Below are 21,526 nucleotides of genomic sequence, written 5' to 3'. Positions count from 1 at the left end.
TAAGAATAAAATAACTAAAAATCTTATCCCATTCATTCTATTTATATTGGTATGCATCCCATCAATGTTTTGCAAGATATCCTGAACAACCCTGTCTATTCTGAAATATTCTTTTCATGCCGCCCGCATGTAATCGCAGCGCTGCCATATATTTTTTAATAAAATGCATCCCCAGAAGTGACGCTTCCGATAGCATGATGATTTGTTATGTACTTTCTATCACATTTGTGCTAAAATTCAACCAATTGAGCTCAAAACAAATCTAAATGGCATCTTCGATATTATTCAATAAATTATAGCATGAACATTTCCTTGACGTCTGAGACAAAATGGAAGAAAAAACAGATTCTAGTCAATTTTGTTTATTTTTTCAATGTGTCCAGCGTCCAATTCGAAATTTCACAAAAGTTGTTATTTTTTATAAGCTTTTTTAAACAAAAAATAATCAAACAACATTAAAAAGGGACAGTTGATTATAATAAAATTTAAAACTTTTTTGATTGTCTTCATCCAATCTTACTTAAAAAAAATTAAAAGTCTTAAAAAATTAACAGTCCTAAAATCTTTTTTAACTCTATCTCAATTGTCATTTCGATTAGAATGCTGTTTTTATGTTATTATTTATTGAAAAATATCGACAAGCCATTTTGAAAACTTATGCACAATCTAAAATGAACAAATTATAGTCCAAATGTGAATGATTATCCATAGCAAACAAATATGCAATGCTTCATGCAAATTGGAACAGGTCGAGCAGGAAATAATAGTTGTTTAACACTCCGAACACGATGTCTCCGGTTAAAAGGCAATGTTTGAAAAACAATTTATCGATACATTTTAAATCGATTGATACCGAATAAATTTTTAAAGTAGGGTTAACTACCCCATTTTCGACCTACCAGCACCTACGACCTACGAGCACAGCCCGCACTTAGTATTTCTTAATCTAGCGCAGTTTAGCACCAAACAGAATGTTATTATTACTGATGGCGTCCAAATTTATTTACCTACCGTAAGATTTGATAAAGAAAAACCAATCGTTGAGATATTGTCAAAAGTCTAACACTGCTTCTTGACGTCAAACTCGGCCTACAGATTCTAAACTCAGCCTAACGCATTGAAACGCCACTGAAACGCCAATGAATTCACTTCGTCCTATCGTATGAAGATAAAAATTGATTCAGTCGGAGCGCTTCTTTTGTTTTTGGAAATAATGGGTGCAAATTTTCATATCACGCGTTCTCATTAACTTCATTTGGTAGCTTATTAGCTAAAGTATCGTACCAAACGCATAATTGACTTGTTAACTTTGAAATCATGGATTTATTTGAAGTTTTCTGCTCGATAGGCCCAAAATGGGCGATTAGGCCGAAGTAGTTCTCTACCCTATGTAGTTTTAAATGGCGCCAATAGATTTGAAATTCGTCAATAAATGGCTGAGCTATGGTTTTTAAACATTGCAACTTTGTCGTTACACATTTTACCGGATTGTTAAGGGGACTGCCTGGCGTAGTTTTTTAAAAACCGTACCTCTCACGCCAAAGTCACGAGTTAAAATCTCATCCCCGAACAAGTCTCGAATGACCTAAGTTAACACTCTTCGCACTATAATATTTAAAAAAAATATTAATTTTAACCTTTTTTATCTAGTAAAAATCTAGATAAACGTTTCAAACGGTCCTGTCTGTACTTACCGTACTCAGCCAGCATGGTATAAGCTACCCAAACAATCGTGAGTGGGAAAAAAAAAGGTTTGGACGACGTCGATTGTTCACGAATAACAAAACACCATGGTTGGTTGGTTGGTTTACCTGTATGAGTCTGAATCCGCGAGAAATCGACGTATATTATAGTTGTTTAAGTTTCGCTCTTTCGTTAATAACTTGGCTACAAACCCGTTTCTTGTGGTGTTTGCCATATTAGAATCGAGATAATAGCTTATTTTATCGAACTATGTATTGAAAATAGTTGGAAATGTCTATACATGGCCACGGGAATGTAGAAAAGAAAATTGACGAAGATGTTACTTAAGACCTAATGCATTGTTCGGCTTGAATTAATGTCACTGAAAAAACATTTTTTTGTAAATGGAGAAAATCTGACAAAAACGCTCTCTTCCTCAGCCCTCTATTGAAAACACAAAACAAATTTCCAGATTTTTTTTTAATTTATTAGGTTTTATTTAACATCGCAACAAATTGACAAATTGCTCCATAATTTAGATAATTTTATGCAGAGGCGTCGCGTGCCTCATTTGTTTACCTGGGCACCAAGCTTTGTTCGTTGTAGTATTCCACCACTTATTAGTTTTTTTTTTATTTTTCAATGCTCCATGAATTCAAGGGACATATTCTCCATTACTATATTACCCAAGTAACAATTTTGGTTTTATGAGGGTTCTGTAGACTAAGATTTAGGTTCGTAGAATGCTATAAAACCTCTTTAAAGCTTGCAATGTTACTTGGGTAATCAACGTAACATTTGAAGGGCCTATCATCTTGTATAAACAAAACTTGCATGGCCCTTTTCGCGCTAACCGAAGTAGGAGGAATTGCAAAACTTAACTAATTCCAGCTGAACATTGCATTAGGTTCTAAGTAATATTGATCGATTTTTTCGTCGACTTTCTATTTCGTTAATAACTTGAGCACATAACCATTTCTTGTTGTGTTTGTCGTATTAGATGCTAGATAAAAGCTTCTTTTATCGATTGGTGTGCTGAAACTACCTGGGAATGTCTTTACATGGCCGTGGATATACAAAGAGAAAGTCTACGGAGATAATCTGTCAATGTTAATTAGGAACTAATGTAATGTTTAGCTTGAATTCTCGTTTTTATCACAATGCTAACTCTTTCGAGTGAAGTGTAATAAAGAATATCCGTCAAACAGTTCCGAAAACATTTTTTGATACAAAACAGTGTCAAAATCTAGAGAAAATTCATAGTCCCCTGGGTAGCAAACTTGAATTAATCAACTCTTTATTCATCAGAACAACACTATCAGAATAAACCAGGGGAAGCTCATAAGTTTTGACAAGCGCACCGGCGCAACTATCATTAATTGAGAGATTCACAACTGACAAGAGAGTTAGAGCGGCTTTTGCGCTCTCTTTCTCCATTACTCTCTTTGTCTGCAATCAGATATCCAAGTGCACAGCGAGAAATGCACACTTTGGGCACCCATACATCACAAATGTTTTTCTAATTTAAACTCACACATTCAAACCGGTCTGCAAGTATGATAACGTCCAAAGCGTACCAGACTGCTGTTTCCGTGTTGCTCCCGTTTGACTCGTAACTGCTGAAAGCTTCAATTACAATCAGTGGTGCAAACCGCCATGTACTGTGGAAAATTCGTGGTATGTTTCAAGAGGTGATAGAAGGTCTGCTTAGCTTACATCAGGCATTTGACCATTCACAAACTTGCCACCCGCCACCCAAAAAAAGCTCACTTTTAGGTGCACTATTTAACGAGTTTTGTCATGGTAGTGATTAGGCAGACCATCCGAACTGAACTTAACCCTGTTTGAAGCAAATCAAGGTCAAAGATTTAATCGAACCACACTATAAAAAAGTGTATTCATGGTCACTTATGGTCTGGAGTAAAGAAGTACAGCTATAATGTGACCATTAAAATCTATAAAAATCTAAACGCATTTTTTTAAATTATTTACACCTGTGTCGTGCACAGGTTGCACATGTGGACGCGACGCCACTGATTTTATGAAGCCTGAAATTTGAAATATTCTTAAAAATCTACGTATTTTGAAATGCATCTAGGTAATTCAAGCAACCCAACTCCTCAGCTTTACAAACCTATGCAATTCGTACCAAACGCAAAATTCCCGTCATTTGTAACATTTGTGAGTGCCCTGTAATTCTAGCAGGCCACTCTCAACATTTCTTTAGATCCTCCTCCGATGTCATGTGAACAACTTGGAAATCCCAGGATTCTGCAGGACTAAATATCTGGCGGAATATTAACGTGTCTTGGTAATTTCAAATTAAATTTTAAGAAATTTGACCTACAGCTATAATACTTTATATTATATACGTTTAGTAATTAAACGGCAGAGATTTTGCAACATTTGTGTTTATCAAATTAAAGGCATGTTTATCGAGATTCATTCAAACAACCAAGAACCGGACATGATATACCTAATCTAATAGCAATGCGACATACATAGAAGTTACTGAATGGAAATGTTGTCTATAAAGAGATTACGCAAGTTTGCCTTATTTCCCACTTTTCAGACTTCATGAGTTCTGCCGAACATGTACCAAAGTATGGAATTAAGGCCCTTCACGCGCGGAAAATAAGGCAGCTTTGGTATACTGCTTTTATTGACGCCCATTCGCGGCCGCGTCGCCGCTACCGCCGCCATAGTCGCGTTCGAAGGAGTGATGAAACGGGTTAAGGCGAAATAGACACGACTGACTAACTGACTGACTGACTGCTTGAAGCTAACCCAAATACAATCAAATAATGCTCAAGTCGCGTAGTTCGTAGTTATTTTGCGACCGAACCACCGAACGACAAGACGAATGTGTAGGAAATAGGACGCTGACCAAACCTCCGCCATCTACACACACGACTATTCAAAACAAACTTCAACGCTCCTCTCGCGATAGGTAGGTATTCGTGGAGGCAGAAAAAAACGCGCCCTCCGTCGTGTCGTGGTCATAGAAACATGTGATAGAGAAGCACGAGTACCGATTCCATGGCTACAACATTCAAAAAACCAGCTTAAAAGTTGCTTGTCATACACGAAGATCCAGGAAAAGGGTTTCGAGGATGGTGGGGTCAATTCCAGTGGACTACAAAGTTCAAAGTTTTCGTTCAGGTGTTCGTAATCGAATTCGTCTTCACACATCGCGTCAATAAAGAAGAAAAACATCCCCTACGATAAGGCCGGATATTTGAAATGTGTGAAGAACAAACAAGCGCATGTTTGCCAAAAAGGTACCACCACAAGACAGAGAAACCGTTTGTGTTGGATCATTATTTTCATCTGTTCGAATCATTTATCTGTCGATTCGAATCCGATTCCACCAATATGTACTCGATACGGTGATAATATGGTTTAACAGAGAAAAAATATCAGACATATGCGCTATTATCAATTTTTATCAGCGGTACAATATTTAAATATAATACTATGCTTCATATGTCAATAAATATTAAGTCACACACCATTCACGAGCACAAATACAGCTAGGCGGTACACGCACACAGACACACGTACAGTTGCGCCGAAGCGAATGAAAAATACAAAACATGTTATATTTATAAATACACAACAGAAGCAAAAAGAGCGATCATAGCGGCAGCAGGGAGAGAGAGACAGAAGAGAACACATCTTGTCATCTTGTGTATTGCGACTGCTTGCTTCGCTGCACGCTTTTCTCATTCCCTTATCGCGCAGATTCAAGGCGGATATGCACCAAACGGTTGAGAACTAGAAACAATAGATTATTAGGATTTCATCTTACCAGTGAAATGACTTCTTCCACCTTGCCCCTTGTCAAGCAAAAAGTTATGAAAAAAATATTTGAAATTTTATTATAAAACTTTCGCGTCACTTTTCAATAGGTCCTATTTAGATTGATCGATTCTCTTCTGTTACTACCCAGATCACATGTGTCCAAGTGATATTCAACAACATTACAAGGCTTGTAGTAGAAGAAACATTGAGCAATCAATTTGATAAGTTTGACAATGTTTTGTAATAGAACTTATCTGAATAATACACTATTATTGAATACAGCAACAATTTGGTAATACTCGCGCTCTAGAATGCAAATTATTACGGTTGGAAATGGAGAATTATCGCTATCTTGCTCTTAATTAATTTGTTGTTGACTTGCTATCTTCGCAAGTAATGTTTGGCATATGCGTTTTTGACATTTGCTTCCAAAAGTAAAACTAAAACGCTGTACAGACTGGAGAGTTATAACATGTTATAACGGTTGTCAAATCATTGCAACACAGAAACCACCATCAAGATAGCGCTATAACATGTTATAACTCTGTAGACTGAACGTACTATAATCAAATCCAATGGATGAAAACAGTGGTGCCTATTCAAGTGATAATCATTTTGATTTAAGGATGTTATACAGTACATATTTTGCAACGACAGACTGAGTCAAGTGCAAGAGCATTTGGATTATATGTGACAACTTTTTACCGTGTAGGTTGGACCGGATGAATGAACGTCAAAAAAAAGATCGCAAGTTGTTGCGATCTGTTCCGACCTCTTATGAAACAAACAAACATGTTGAATTTCAAGGTTACTGTTTCCATTGCCATATAAAATTGTTCTATGTTAGACGGACTTAACATTATTGTGAAATAATTCAATCTGGTGCATGCCATACGGGCGAACGGGACTCGGACGAATGTTATATAATCGACAATGCACACATAGAAGCGACAATGCACAGATAGAATCGTTAAAAAGTACAGATTTAGTCCAATATGCATAGAAGAATGAATCTCATCGCATGATGTATAAGTTTCACCAAACAATCAATAAAAACGTTTGGCTTTTATACGCTGCATAACTTTTGAGTACAAATCGAATCGGATAAAATCGTAACACTTGTCAAACTGAATTTGCCGTCACAGATTCAGTCGAATTTGATATCAAATTGAATCGCTTAAAAAGTAGTTTTGAATTTGCACCTATATGGCCTCCACCTTTGAAGATATAAACCATTAATTTGTACTATATATGATTTGTTTGTAGATATATATGCTTGTTTATAATAAAAACAAATTTGATACACATACATTCTGGTTGGCTGGGTATTATCTAACCTTGAAAACGTCAAAAACAACAGGTTTTTGAAGCAAAGATATTAATGAAAGCGAAAGTCGATTAAGAGAATCGATCAATGCAGACAGAAGCTTTCGAAATACTCATCATGTAGTAATAGTTTCGAATTTTTATACAAATATTTTGTAAACGATTGATGTTTCGGACACACAACATTTCAAGAGCAAATTTTCATTATGGCGAAAGTAACATTCGCACCGATCCGAGAAAAATAAAGTTTTGTTTTGATGACCGAAAAGTTATTCCTATTTCACATATAATCTCATAGTGATAGCATTGTATAACATATTAAGCAGGGTTTTAATCATACAAAGCAGATCGCTAGCTTGCATGCTAAAAAATACTGATTTTTGAGTCAAAAGTTATTATACATCGTTTGGCGAATCCCTAATGATACTTAAGTCAAAGTGTATTTACCACGATATTCAGGAGAATTATCAATGACTTCTCCTTACGTCCATCATTTCAGGACCACCGAAATCATCTTAGCAACAAATAGTTCAATTTATTCACTTTAATAATGAGAAAGCTAAACGACGAACGTACACTTTTCACGGCTTTCTCTGCACTGTTACTTAAGACAAAAAGCATCTCAAATCGGGTGACTTAAGAAACATTGAAAAATATTTTGATCGGAAGGTGATTACGTCTAATGGCAAGTTGACTGGTAAATAAATTTAAAAATGGGATGTGATCCTTTATTCGGACAGTATATAGTGTAATAGCAGGAGCATCGATTGACACTGATAGCTCTACTTTATTTACCTTGGTTACTTCCGAAATAAATGAAAATTTGCTCTTGATTTAACACTTTCAATTGCCAAACCGAACAATACATTAGGTACTAAGTAGCAGGGCCATGGACCAATTTTCTTCATCGACTTTCTCTTTCGTTAATAATTTCTCCACAAAACAGTTTCCTGCCGTGTGTGTCAAATATGCTAGATAATAGCTTTTGTTATCTAACTGTGTACTGTAAATAACTGGATATGTATTTATATGGCCGTGGGGCTGCAAAAAGAAAATCGACGAAGATAATTTGTTAATCTTACTTCGGACTTTATGCATTGTTCGGCTTGCATTTTCAATTATTTCTACACGGCAGATGAGATCTTCTCAAAAAGATAGGTAACCATCTCATATTTTGTTAAAATTGACGATTCAGAGAAAAATTTGCATTGCAACCGCAGTATGCTATTAAAACAGCGGTTGTTGCATAATATGACGCAGTATAATTTTTTTACACGATATTCAACATGGCAGTCATATCGGACCTCATATCTACCTATATTTGACGACGTGAATTTTTCTCTGTAAGGTCCTAGGATTTCTTTTGCTGACGACTTGAAAATCTTCTTCGAAGTAAGTAGCATCAAAGACGCATGGTTTCTTTAACGTCAAATGGACGTTTTCACTACTTGGTGCCACATTAATAGCATGGTGGTAAATCCAATGTTCGATCATCTCGTTCACAAGGAAGAAAAAACATATCATGTTCGACTATTATCTCGAAGGAGCCTCGATTAAAAAAGAATCTTGTGTCAAGGATCTAGGAGTATTCCTCGATGCACAACTCACACATCTCGTAGTCTGGGTTTCATCAAGAAAATGGCCTAGTATGTGTATTGCTTATTGTTCGTTGGTACGCTCCACGTTGAAATATTACTCTATGGTGTGGAATCCCGAATAATTCTCCTGTAATTCACTTGGAGTTCTCTTCAGCATTCACGTAGTATCCTTCCGAAATTCCCATGAAACTATCTATTTTAATTCTGCACAGAATTCTCAGGGAGCAATCCCATAATTTCTTTGAAATGCTCCTCAAAATTTTCTTGGAGCTCTCCTTTGAATTTACCAAAAAAAACATCGCTAAAATAATCTTGGAATACACATTGGAATTCCCTTAAAACTCTTCTTAGTATTCTATTGTAATTTGCATTAATATTACCATGGAACTGCCCTGTCAGTTCAATTCCTTAGGAATGTTCCTCGTAATTCCCTTGAAATTTTCCTCTGAATTATTGTTGTATTATTCGCAGAATTTTTATTGAATTCATACTTAAGCAGCCGATCCTGTCTGTCCACCTTTAAAACCCACTTCGACGATACCGAAATTCGACGTACGGCAAAACACACGGACGGTGTGTACAGAAAGCAGTGAGCCACCGCACGGACGGTGTGCGACCGGCAAGTATTGTCGAGGACTATACTTGGACTTTTGATAACTAGATACACCTTTGAATGTTTTTGGTTGATGCCTATAGCATATTTAACAGGACATTTCTAGATAGAGCAGGAATAAGGGCCTAACAGCTTTTATAAACAATGACTTCTATCGATGATTTCTAGGAATTCAAGGCACGTCCACGCAAACCAACCTAACCATCGGATAGGGGAAATCTTTCCCTACCCGGTGAGGATGTTGGTTTGCGTGGGTGAGCCTTAAATTTCTGGAAATCATCAAAAGAAGACATTGTTTACAAAAGCTGTTAGGCCCTTATTCCAGCTCTATCTAGATTTATATCTGTAATTGTAACCAGCTCGACTTTTTTTTTGCATACCTGGTTAAAATGTTTATATTTAATTATCTTAAAGATAACTCGTCTAGCTCAAACCTTTGTAGGGGTAAGAGGTGGGACCATCAGCATCATCTATTGTGGCAGAGCAGCAACAGTATAAGCAGTAGAAACGGTAAGGGCAAATAGTAGCACGTACCGTAAAACGGGGTATCTTTGATAATGCGGGTAACTTTGATAGTATAATGTAAAGATTAAATTTACTCGCTGCGCTTTTTCCAAATTAGAAAAAATGGTTTCATGTTGTAGCTTAAGGTATTTCCGTTCATATCGTATATAGTTTTGATATAGTATGTGTTACATATTTAACAAACATATTAAAAAACAATGTTCATGTTTTTCGCCTGTTTGAAAAAGCACTCAAACCATCAGTTATGAAATGTATCTCCGATATAGCCATCACAAATTCAATGTTGTATTCTTATTGCTTATGATGTTTTCTAATTATATACTCATTCAAAGTTTCATATATTTTTTTTTTTTTCCTTTGGTTTGTTTTTTTCCGTCGATCTTGTTTTCCGTGCTGAGCACCAATGCTACCAACGTGCCAGGAAGGCAGCTCCCACACCTGGACCCTACCTATCGACCCATCAACTCATGAACCGGGGACCAACGGCTTTACTTCCCATCCGAAGGAAGGCGTAATCAGAGATGTTATGCCTCAGAACATCCCGGCGGCGCCGACTGGGATTGAACCCAGGCCTGCTGGGGTGAGAGGTAATCACGCCTACCACTACACCACCGGCGCCGTTAAAGTTTCATATTTAAAGAACTAAATTGTTTGAGTTTCACCCATGTTTTTCTACATTCATCGAGCATTATCAAAGTAACCCCAAATCGAAAAACAAAAGTTCGGTCACAAAACTAAAAAAAAAGTTCAAATGCTTTAATTTTCGTTAAACAAATTACTAACGAATTAACTCTTGGATCCTCAGTACTTGTTTTAAAAATATAAAATTTGAAAAACATTCATTGTTGTAAAAATTATTTAGAATATACTTTAAAAAACTATCAATGTTACCCCGTTTTACGGTATCTGTTTTTTGTATACCCATTCCTCTGACTGTTTGCTTGTGAATCGTCTGTCTCTCCCCCCAGTGGAATCGTTCCACATAGGGTGGTTCGTTAATAAAAAAAAGTAAAAAAAAAATAATTACTTCTTAACAAAAGTTTTAAATTTCGTAAGGATGATGCACAGGGGGCGTCAAGCCTCTCAATGATAAAGTTAGAAAGCGTCATTACCAGGCGTCTTCTGCTTCGCCTTGGGTTGTCTACTTTCGGCAGAAAGAGAAAGCCCTAAACTTCTTAGGGATTAAAAGAACGTTGACGCGTCGTTTCCCGGGGACCGAATTTCATCATTTGCTGACGACGAGGGTTACAATGAAGAGTATTACATCTACATCCCATCTCGAGGTGTGGAGATAGACGGCGTGGTCTCTGCAGTGAGCCTGACGTGTGATGAAGTCATTGAAGGAATGGGGCGCCTTCAAAATGCTGCTACATCTACCGTGGACGTTCTGGGTTGCAGGATATTGTATTCAGCGACCACGGTAGATGGTCAAAAGACTTATTCCCCTTCAGGCTCACTACAGGTGTCTTTCGCTGGATCGGTTTTCCCAAAGTTTTTAGAAATTGAAAATGTTTTTTTCCCGGTGCGACTTTTTGTACCAAGGATATATAATTTTACCAACTGCAAAAAGTTGGGACACACAGCTGCTTTTTGTGACAACAAGCCCCGTTGTGGCAAATTTAGCCAAGACCACATGGAGGGTGCTTGCCAACAGGAAGCAACTAAATGTGCTTACTGTGGCAAAGAACCTCTTCATGCTTTGCAGGACTGCCCCGCGTACAAGAAGCGTACCAACAATGTGGAAGCGTTCAATAAAAGAACGCTCCAAGCTGACGTTGGCAGAAATGGTTAAGTTGCAAAATGGAACCTCTGCTTCGTTGGCATCAGCCGCTCAAAATGAAAACACTTTTGAGATTTTGTCTTCCGATGAACTGGACTCTGACAAGCAGAATTAAATATAAGCAGATGAGTGAGTCTCCGGAGGTACACGCCCCCGGTAAAAGGAAGCCCCCTAGCTCCCCGGGAGTGCGCCGGAAAAAAATAAAACCACTCTCAAAAGCATGCAAAAATCTGAAGGTAGCGGGGATTCATTGAAAAAGCCGAACAAATCGGTAATTGCTGCTCCATCTGATCCTTGCTGCAGCTTTTCCACCCCGCCGCTACCTAATAAAGGTAATCGTAAGAGGTTAACAAAAATAAACACCACGTCTACTCGCAATTTAAAAAAAAACTCTCCCGTCTAAGCGAGGAAAGATTAAATTTAAGGACATTGTGGATAATATTTTGAATGCCCTCGGCTTTCCCGACGAATCGTCACTTCGAGGGCTTATTGACCTGCTTGTTCCTATAGTCGGAAACTACTTCAAGCAATTGACTGTATCATGGCCCCTCATTGGTGAATTCATATCTTTCGATAGATAATTCGTCGAGGGAGGATCAAGATATGATCACTTTATTACAATGGAACTGTCGTAGTTTAATACCTAAATTAGACTCGTTCAAGTATTTGATTCACAATTCTGATTGTGATATATTTGCACTCTGTGAAACTTGGCTTTCTTCTGAAGATGAACTAAACTTCCACGATTTTAACATTATCTGCCTGGACCGAGATGATTCATATGGTGGCGTACTTTTGGGGATCAAAAAGTGCTACTCCTTGCATAAAATCTCAATCCAAATAATTTCAGGCATTGAAATTGTCGCTTGCCAAATAAATGTGAAGAACAAAGATCTTTGCATAGCTTCCCAACAAACAATTTGAGCTGATTAAAAGGTGAATAAGCAATTTTTTAGCTGAAGAAGCTTATTTTTGTCTGAATAAGCTCTAATTCAACTGTCAATGTTTGTTGGGTTCTGTCTATGTCCCTCCAAGGACTTCCATAAACCGCCGTCAGCTTTGGAGTTCAGTTAATATCCTTCCATCTCCAGTTCTAATACTGGGCGATATGAACTCACACGGTACTGGTTGGGGCGAATCATACGATGACAATAGAGCGGGTATTTTCTATGATTTGTGCGACGATTTCAACTTGACTATCTTGAACACTGGTGAAGCAACACGTATAGCAAACCCTCATGTTCGAGAGAGCCGTCTTGACATAGCTTTGTACGCTAACTCACTATCATTAGATTGTCTGTGGAAGGTTATCAATGATCCCCATGGTAGTGATCACTTGCCAATTATTATTTCAATCAAAAGTGGTCGTCTAAAAACAGATCAGTCAATTCAAGTTCCTTTTGACCTAACGAGGAACATTGATTGGCAAAAACTTGTATCGGCGGTAACTCTTGGTATTTATTCTACTGATCCTCTACCACCACTGGAAGAGTATCGTTTCTTTACCGAACTAATCTACAAAAGTGCATTAGAAGCTCAGAAACGACGTGTTCCAAGTGCATCCCTCAAAAGAAAACCCGCCACCCCTGGATGGGATGACGAATGCACAAAGTTGTATGTTGAGAAAGCCGATGCCTTTAAAGATTATCGTAGACATGAAAGATCTGAGCTTTTTGAAAAGTATCTAAAGCTTGAAAAAAAAAGCTTAAAAACTTACTAAAAGCAAAGAAACGAAATTATTTATTATTACTGGCGTACTTTTATCAAGGGACTTTTTAGAGAAACCTCGATGACAACGCTTTGGAAAAAGACTCGCTATATGCGAAACCGCTCATCTTCCAATGAGAGTGAAGAATACTCCTCCCAATGGATATTCGACTTCGCTAAAAAGGTTTGTCCAGATTCTTTTCCAGCACAACCAACTTTACGGGATACAGCCCGAAATAACGGTTCTCTTGATGAACCATTCACAATACTGGAATTTTCAATGGCACTTCTTTCATCGAATAACTCTGCTCCGGGAAGCGATATGATCAAATTCGACCTTCTAAAAAACCTCCCCGATATCGCTAAAAGACGATTACTTAACCTATATAATTCATTTATGGAATTAAATATAGTTCCACCAGCATGGAGACAGGTTAAAGTAATAGCTATTCAAAAGCCTGAGAAACCAGCGTCTGATCACAATTCTTACCGTCCGATCTCTATGTTATCATGCCTGAGGAAATTATTAGAAAAAATGATCCTATTAAGACTTGACCATTGGGTTGAATCAAACAATCTACTTTCAAATTCGCAATTTGGTTTCCGGAAGAGTAAAGGAACAAACGATTGTCTAGCGATGCTTTCATCTGATATTCAACTGGCCTTTGCGCACAAGGAGCAATTGGCTTCAGCCTTTTTGGATATTAAGGGCGCATTTGATTCGGTTTCCATAGACATACTGTCAGACAATTTGCACAGTAATGGATTACCCGGTATTTTGAATAATTTTTTGTATAATTTGCTGTCAGAAAAACAAATGACCTTCAATCTAGGTCAACTGACAACTTCTAGAATTATCTACATCGGCTTACCCTAAGGTTCATGTTTAAGTCCCTTACTTTATAATTTCTATGTCAAAGATATTGATAGCTGCTTAGATAATCTATGCACGCTTAGACAGCTTGCAGACGATGCCGTGGTTTCCATGAGAGGTCCACGTGCAGAAATCTTGCAAAGACCATTGCAAAATTCCGTAAATAATCTGTCTCTCTGGGCAAGAAATTTAGGGATCGAGTTTTCACCGCAAAAAAACTGAATTGGTAGTGTTTACAAGGAAGCGGTTTCCAGCCCAACTGCGTCTAAATCTTTTGAGCAGAGACATTACCCAATCTTTAACCTTCAAATTTCTTGGAGTCTGGTTTGATTCAAAATGCACTTGGGGTACCCACATTACGTATTTGAAACAAAAGTGTCAACAAAGGATCAACTTTCTACGATCAATTTCCGGGACATGAAACTATATAAACTATATAAAACGACTATTCTTTCTGTTCTTGAGTATGGCTCTTTTTGCTTCCTCTCGGCAAGAAAAAGCCACCTATTCAAATTGGAACGTATTCAATATCGTTGTTTACGTATTGCCCTTGGCTGTATGCATCCAACACACAATATGAGCCTAGAGGTCCCTTCTTCTTCTTCTTCTTCTTCTTCTTCGCATTTCAAGCTTATTGCTTATGGCATATTAGCTTATTGCGTGCCCACAACTTAGTGTTCTAGATGCACTTCCACAGTTATTAATTGAGAGCTTTCGATGCCTGCTACCATTTCTGCATTAGTATAATTGTGTGGCAAGTACAATCATACTCTATGCCCAGGGAGTCGAGAAATTTTCCAACCCGAAAAATTCCTAGACCGGACCGGGAATCAAACCCAGTCACCTCCAGCATGGTCTTGCTTTGTAGCTGCGCCTTTACCGACTGAGCTAAGGGAGGCCCTAGCGGGCGTATAACCCCTGCAGAACCGTTTCTGGGAGCTCTCATTAAGAATATTGATTAAATGTAGTGTCACTAACAACTTTGTGATTGAAAACTTCGAAGAAATGCTCGAATTGAGCATCCAGTCTAGATTCGTGCGAATCTATCTTAATTATATGTCATCGGATATTAGCCTTCCTTGCTATAACCCCTCTCGTGTATGCTTTACTAACTACAGTTCCCTCATTGACTATGATCTCTCCATGAAACAGGCTATTCAAGGAGTTCCAGATCAACTTCGACCTATCTCAATTCCCCGCATTTTTGCTGAAAAGTACCAACAAGTCAATTACAATAGAAGATTTTTCACTGATGGATCACGCATTGATGGATCCACTGGCTTCGGCGTCTTCAATGAATACTCAACCGCCTTTCGGAAACTTCAGGAACCATGTTCCGTTTATGTTGCTGAGACTAGACCATTACTTCATCACCTCGGATAGTCTCAGTTCGATTGAGGCTATTCGGTCAATGAAACAAGGTAGGCACTCATCTGATTTCATTTCAAAGGTAAGGGAGCAGATGAGTTTGCTGGTCGAAAGATCATATATGATTACCTTTGTATGGGTCCCCTCACATTGCTCAATCCCAGGCAATGAGAAGGCAGACTCTCTCGCAAAGGTGGGCGCACAACAAGGCGAGATTTATGATAGAAGAATTTCACATGATGAATTTTTCCCATTAGTACGCCAGAGTTCTCTTTTAAGTTGACAAAACGATTGGACAAGTAATTCTCTTGGGCGGTGGTTACATTCCATTATTCTAAATGTTTCTTCGAGAGCGTGGTTCGAAGGTCTGGATGTAAGTCGGGGATTCATTCGAGTGATGTCAAGACTTATGTCCAACCACTACTCGCTAGACGCACATCTCTATAGAATAAACCTCGTTGACAGCAATATATGTAGGTGCAGAACCGGTTATGATGACATCGATCACGCAGTTTGGTATTGCCCGGGTAATGACGCCTCCAGAGCACGACTATTGGATACCCTAGTGGCCCGAGGTAGACAACCCTTCCGTGAAATAAGAGATGTAGTGGGAACACGTGTTCTTTCCTACATGCTAGCGATCTACGAATTCCTTTGTTTGTCTAATGTTAGAGTTTGATGTGACTATCCCCTTCTTTCCAAACAATTTCCCGCCATTGTGTCCCAGTCTTATTATCCTCCTGTTCCTGTGCTACTTGCCCCTGCCCAGCCAGGATTTGGTCAACCGTCCGAGAGTATTATCTGAAGGATGCTTCAGAAACCAGTTTCCTACCTAGATTCTTCCATTCGAAATTGTTACCCACTAACCTCGAGCCCGCCACGAGTAATTGGTACCCAATACTAACCTAGAAATACTGCTATTTAACATGTAAATCAAACATTACTGATTTTGGCTCCGCAAAGTGTCACACACGACTGAGCCTAGTAAATAAACGAACTAGTTAAAAAAAATATCAAATTCCTATGAATATTAATTAAAATATCCTAAGAATCATATTCAAGGTTTTCTTAGAATTCTGCTCAAAACTTTCAAATTCTCCTATTCCCTCACAAACCGGTTAGAATTCTCTTAAATTCGGAACAAATCCTTGATTGTACACACTTTCAGAGCTTTTTTTCCGTTGCTTGGAATAACCTCACTCCACTTTCAGACCTTTAAGATCAAAATTCCCTAAACGGAAATTGGAAAATAAAGATTCCGGGAAAGCAGTTCTTCTGTTCTTTCTAAAATTACATGAAAGATTGAGTCATGTTTCAAAGACGTTTAAGAAACAAGTTTTGGAAAATCAAATTACAATAAAATTGTGGTGTATAAAAGAACGAAATGAAATAAAAAGAAGGCGTTACCATATAATGTTAGTTAACTCTTAATTTAAAACATTAATTGCTTTGTACCGATTATGCTCAACATACCAAACCCTTTATTAATGCTATCAACAGTTAAAACTCAGATGGCCTTGGACCTTTAGTCGCATACCTTTTTCATTTTTAGATCATTTTTAGAAGACATATTGTTAAAATTAACAGATGACAATGGATAAGCCTTTTAAACCTCTAGTTGATGCAAAAACCTTACTTAAAGGGCCGAATGCAATTGAAGGGTACGAATACCATATCAAAACAAGGGACCTCTTAGAGCAAGACTGATTATTCATTCTAGCTCAAATCATTCTGTCCTAATTCACGACGAAAACTGGACTAGAATGATTTCATTGCAGAAATCCAATAAGTAGGATTTTAATTAATTAAGGAGAGTATCGAGTATTAGTATTGTCGCTAGACTTGAAAACCGAAATGACCAACTCGCGACAATCAATTTTACTCTTATTGTGTACGTTAAAGATAACGTCGCATCTAGTGCGAACTATAGCGCATCATTTGACAAATACAGCGCACTAGATGCGACGTTATGTTTAACGTACATAACGAGAGTAAAATCGACTGTCGCGAGTTGGTCATTTCGCTTTTCAAGTCTAGCGACAATACAAGACACTGAAGAAGTCTGCACATTGTAGACGAAATACGCGTATCTGTCAAGGATAAGCAAATAAGGTAGTGAAATTAAATGGAAATTACTAATCCTTCTCTCTCTCATTATAAAGGAGAAATAGTTTTTTTTCTTCTTGTGATAACTGTTTGTATTATTACGTATTGATACTTTATTAGAGTTTCAATTAATACTCAAGAATTAGACAAACTGCAGTATTATATATTGATAATAAAATAAGTCTCTATAATAAAGCAAAAGAAGAAAAAAAGAAGTTGTAGAATGATAAATTTTTCGGGAAAAAGCTAAATTCGAGGGAAAGGTCTATTCAGTGTTTTCGGGGGGAAATCGTACAATCCATACATAATATCCCATGAAAACTTAGTGCTTGTATTCTGATGTCAAGGTAGTTCTATTTTATTAACCCAAGTAACAATGCAAGCTTTATAGAGGTTTTATAGCATTCTACAAGTCTAAATCATGGTCTACAGAACTCTCATAATACCAAAATTGTGATATCATTTTAGTACAATTTTATTCATCATTATGAACATTAACCTGAATGAATGAGAAATACCTATACAAAATTCAGCTTAAAACATGTTCATCGAACATAGATACCGCCACTTAAAAAGTAAGTTTATGTTACGTTCCGAATATACTTGATATTACGTAATATAGGCTATCTTGCTATCAAATGTCATATATATGTATTTCAGTAAAATTTGTCGTACTGTTAAAAATATTGGGCAGGCCTGGTCTAGTCTCACTAGTCTATATCACGTAATGTAGTGTGAACGGGGTCGTATGGGACCCTAAAATAATATGCTTGGTGTATACCCGCCGTGTAACGTGGATCTGCGCTGCTGTGCTGAGCTGAGGTTGAAATTTTGTTGCTCATTTTTCTTCATATTCTACACACATATTTTTAGGATCGAATAATCCATCAAAAGGCGAAGCAACAAGAACAACTTTTTAATGATAATATGTACTCGCTATCCCTCTCCCTCTGCTCTTCTACGATTATTTCGAACTTTTGCTTCTTGTGTGATTCTTCGAGTCTATACAGATGGGTAAAAGAACTGAAAACGATTTAGAGCCATTTCCTTCGTGGTCCGGTCGGACAGAAGCAACCAAACTCGCGGAACAATTATATTATTTCTCAAACCCTTGCACTCGGCTAGGTACCGTTCGCTCTCTCACACACACGCTCCCCGAATATTCCCGGGACCCGCAATGATTTTCTATGGCCTACCTTGGACGTGACATCCGAAACTTCCCGCATGATTCGCTCGAACTCTGCGGTCTCCTCTGCCTGTTTTTGGTTGTGCAAGGCAATTTTCTCGCTGAATTTTCGCGGATTCGCCATTGTTGTTGCTTCCAGGTATTATTATTCCAGTTAATTTTCTTCTCCTCAGGGACTTCCGTTGATTCCGAATCCAAAGCACTTTAGCACAAGTATTTTTTTTTTTTCGTAGGAATAAGTATCCACTCACCGATAAACACTAACTATAGGATAACATTTACTAAAACCCAATAGGATATATTATAGCCTTCTATTTTGATCCAAAATCAATGGATAGTAGGGAAAACTACTCGCTCGCTCTCCCACTCCCACCACCCTAATTTAGGTTTCTGTTTTTCTCAGATTTTTCTTTCCGTGAAATTTACTGCCAACTAGAAAAGCACTTCTCTTCGCAAAGACACATTTTTTCCTCCTTCTCCGTAACAACGAAAATCACTCCTCATTGAAGAAAGATAAAGCAGACACAAGTTGCAAAAATCTGCAGCGTTTTCCTCAAAAAAGCAGAAAAATCCTCCCACCGATCGGCCACGACCACGGCACAGAAGAGCGGACGATGAATGGACAAGGAAAAAATAACTCCACAGAAAATTTTCTACTCAGCCATCCGTCAGCCTGGTGCTGCTGGCTGGTTTTCTTCTCGTCTTCCGCTTGACCTCCGCGGGATATTACGAATCTAGGGACACGAAATCCGACGGGCAATCGATTCCCTTCACCGTTATCGGAAAAATCTTTTAAGAAAATCGCGTGGAAAACTGTTCACGATTCGGAAATTTTTGCTAGCCTGTGAAAAAAGTTTTCTTCGATCTTCCCTTCGTTATTTACGTATCTGTATAATAATTTTTTCTCCTTCGCTCTGCTGACTTGTGTGACTGAATCGTTTTTAATGCGAGCAAACTCCCGTGTAACCACTACCAATGCATCCGAAATGGAAAATGTTTCACCAACACAATCCCCGTCGCGAACTTTTACGGGACCAAGATCTTTCCAGTTCAGAAGGTTCTCTTATATACATAAATCTCCCGAAAAGCGCGATGGGTATCACGAAACGAAAATCAATTATTTTATTCATGTGTTTCATTTATACATTTTTGCCAAAACATCAGCCTAATACATTCCATAAGACAAACCACATAGGTCCTATAAGAATACATAAAAGGTATGTGTGACCGTATATACATTTCATTTGACACATTATCTTCATTAACTTTATGCAAGGCGTCTGCTTATTAGTTGACTTATACATTTTATGAATAATCAGTAATAGTACGTTCAGACTACAGAGTTATAACATGTTATAGCGCTAGCTTGATGGTGGTTTCTGTGTTGCAATTATTTGACAACCGTTATAACATGTTATAACTATCCAGTCTGTACAGCGTTTAATAGAAATTTGCCAAAAGGTATAAGAAGATTTCTATCCGTGTATACAACCGTACCACATAAAATTAGGATGATATCCCTCGATTTGCCTTCCCTAATAAAAAAAATTGTATGGTTAATTTGCTTATACCCCGTTCACATTACAGCGTATATCACGTGATATACGCTGTCTTGCAATGAGCACTCATACATCTAGTTTTCACTGGAAATCCTATGTATGAGTGCTCATTGCAAGACAGCCTATATTACGTGATATAGGCTGTAATGTGAACGAGGTATTAACAACGTATTTTGGGTTTCTCATGACAGATACGGTATTTGAGGATGCTGCAAAGGAGCATCTCGGCGCGGTCCAATGCAATGTAAACATTATGATTTTGTCGTCTCTTTCATTCTCCTGCTGTTTGAATGGTTGATGGAGTGTATCGTCTAACTTTGTTTACCATTTAAACCTCGATTTAAACAGTGGAAAAACGAAAGAAGCGAGACATTCACATTGCCTCCCCTGTTTACATCACAATAGTGGTCGTATGGGGGAAGAAACAAAAGGATTTTTCAGTTTCAATTAATTGAGATAAATAATTATTTAACAATTAAAAGGAAGCAAGACAAAGGAAAACAAAAAGATGATGACGATGACGGATAGGAGAAATGACATTTACATAAGGTCCGGGCCAACAAGGCTGGTGTTAGAAGCAACAAATATTGTAAACATTGCTTAGCCTCTCAAGTTACGACGTCACTCTACCATAACATTCCATACTGCGAACAGTGAGATTTACGTCACTGCCAACAGCTGTTTCGTGTAAAATCTAAACATGGCAATGAAATACGAACACCACTAAACATTTGCACAGCATAAAGAGGGGGACGAAAAGGAATTGAAAGCAGTATAGTAAAGTTTCTTGCGGAGGTGAAAATAACGGTATAAAGCTGAGCAGTAAGGACCATAATACACAACACCACCATGGAAAGCAACAACTACACGAACAAAATAAAGAGAATACCTAATAGCGAGATGGACCGTTACACCATAGAGGTAACTCTAAGACTAGTAGGTCCCGAAGAAAATCATTATTATTTTTGGCTCACTCAGTACCAGAACAACGGTCCCAAGCAGTCCCAAGCTATTTCACTCACCCCTGCATGTTCTGCATGAATCCACACACCCCTGATGTTATCTGTCAAACTTTCATAGCGAATCAAAACAAACATAGTGTAGTAATAGAATTTCAACTAGAATAGGGTACGTTAATCGTTTGCTTGGGACCAATAGGCTACTAAAGTGGTGAGCCAATTTAAAATCGTTAGTTTCGTATTGATTGTTGGTTACACGGTCTTAGCCAGGAAAGGAGCAGTAGACAAAAAAAAACATTTGTACATTCAACTAACACAAATAAGCCCGTTGGCCCGGACCTTAAACAAAGGACATTGTGTTAGGAGGTGTTCCAAGTCGAAGTGGTTGCGAACTCTAATAAATAACATTTCTTAAAACAACGAACGATGACCTAAAAT

At 37.9% G+C, this 21,526-nt stretch overlaps 1 protein-coding gene across 3 annotated transcripts in view; it reads right to left on the bottom strand.

Annotated features, from left to right (window-relative positions):
- The window catches only part of Crtc (CREB-regulated transcription coactivator), a 65,826-nt gene extending 46,338 nt beyond the window's left edge, over nt 1-19,488 (bottom strand). For 2 of the 3 annotated variants that reach the window (XM_065222653.1, XM_065222654.1), the window contains exon 1: nt 18,581-19,488. In XM_065222653.1, the coding sequence (XP_065078725.1) occupies nt 18,581-18,694 (114 nt within the window). In that variant the 5' untranslated portion in view covers nt 18,695-19,488. The remainder of the gene's footprint in view (nt 1-18,580) is intronic. The other variant, XM_065222656.1, reaches the window with a different exon arrangement.
- Nucleotides 19,489-21,526: the final 2,038 nt, after the last annotated feature.

Source organism: Ochlerotatus camptorhynchus, unplaced genomic scaffold (genome assembly GCF_037179485.1).
Source record: "Ochlerotatus camptorhynchus isolate MF236.1 unplaced genomic scaffold, CSIRO-AGI_Acam_v1.1 ptg000176l, whole genome shotgun sequence".
In the NCBI taxonomy this organism is placed as follows: Eukaryota; Metazoa; Arthropoda; class Insecta; order Diptera; family Culicidae; genus Ochlerotatus; species Ochlerotatus camptorhynchus.
The sequence above is the reverse complement of the archived record's forward strand: the minus strand, read 5'-3'. Positions and strand labels throughout refer to the sequence as shown.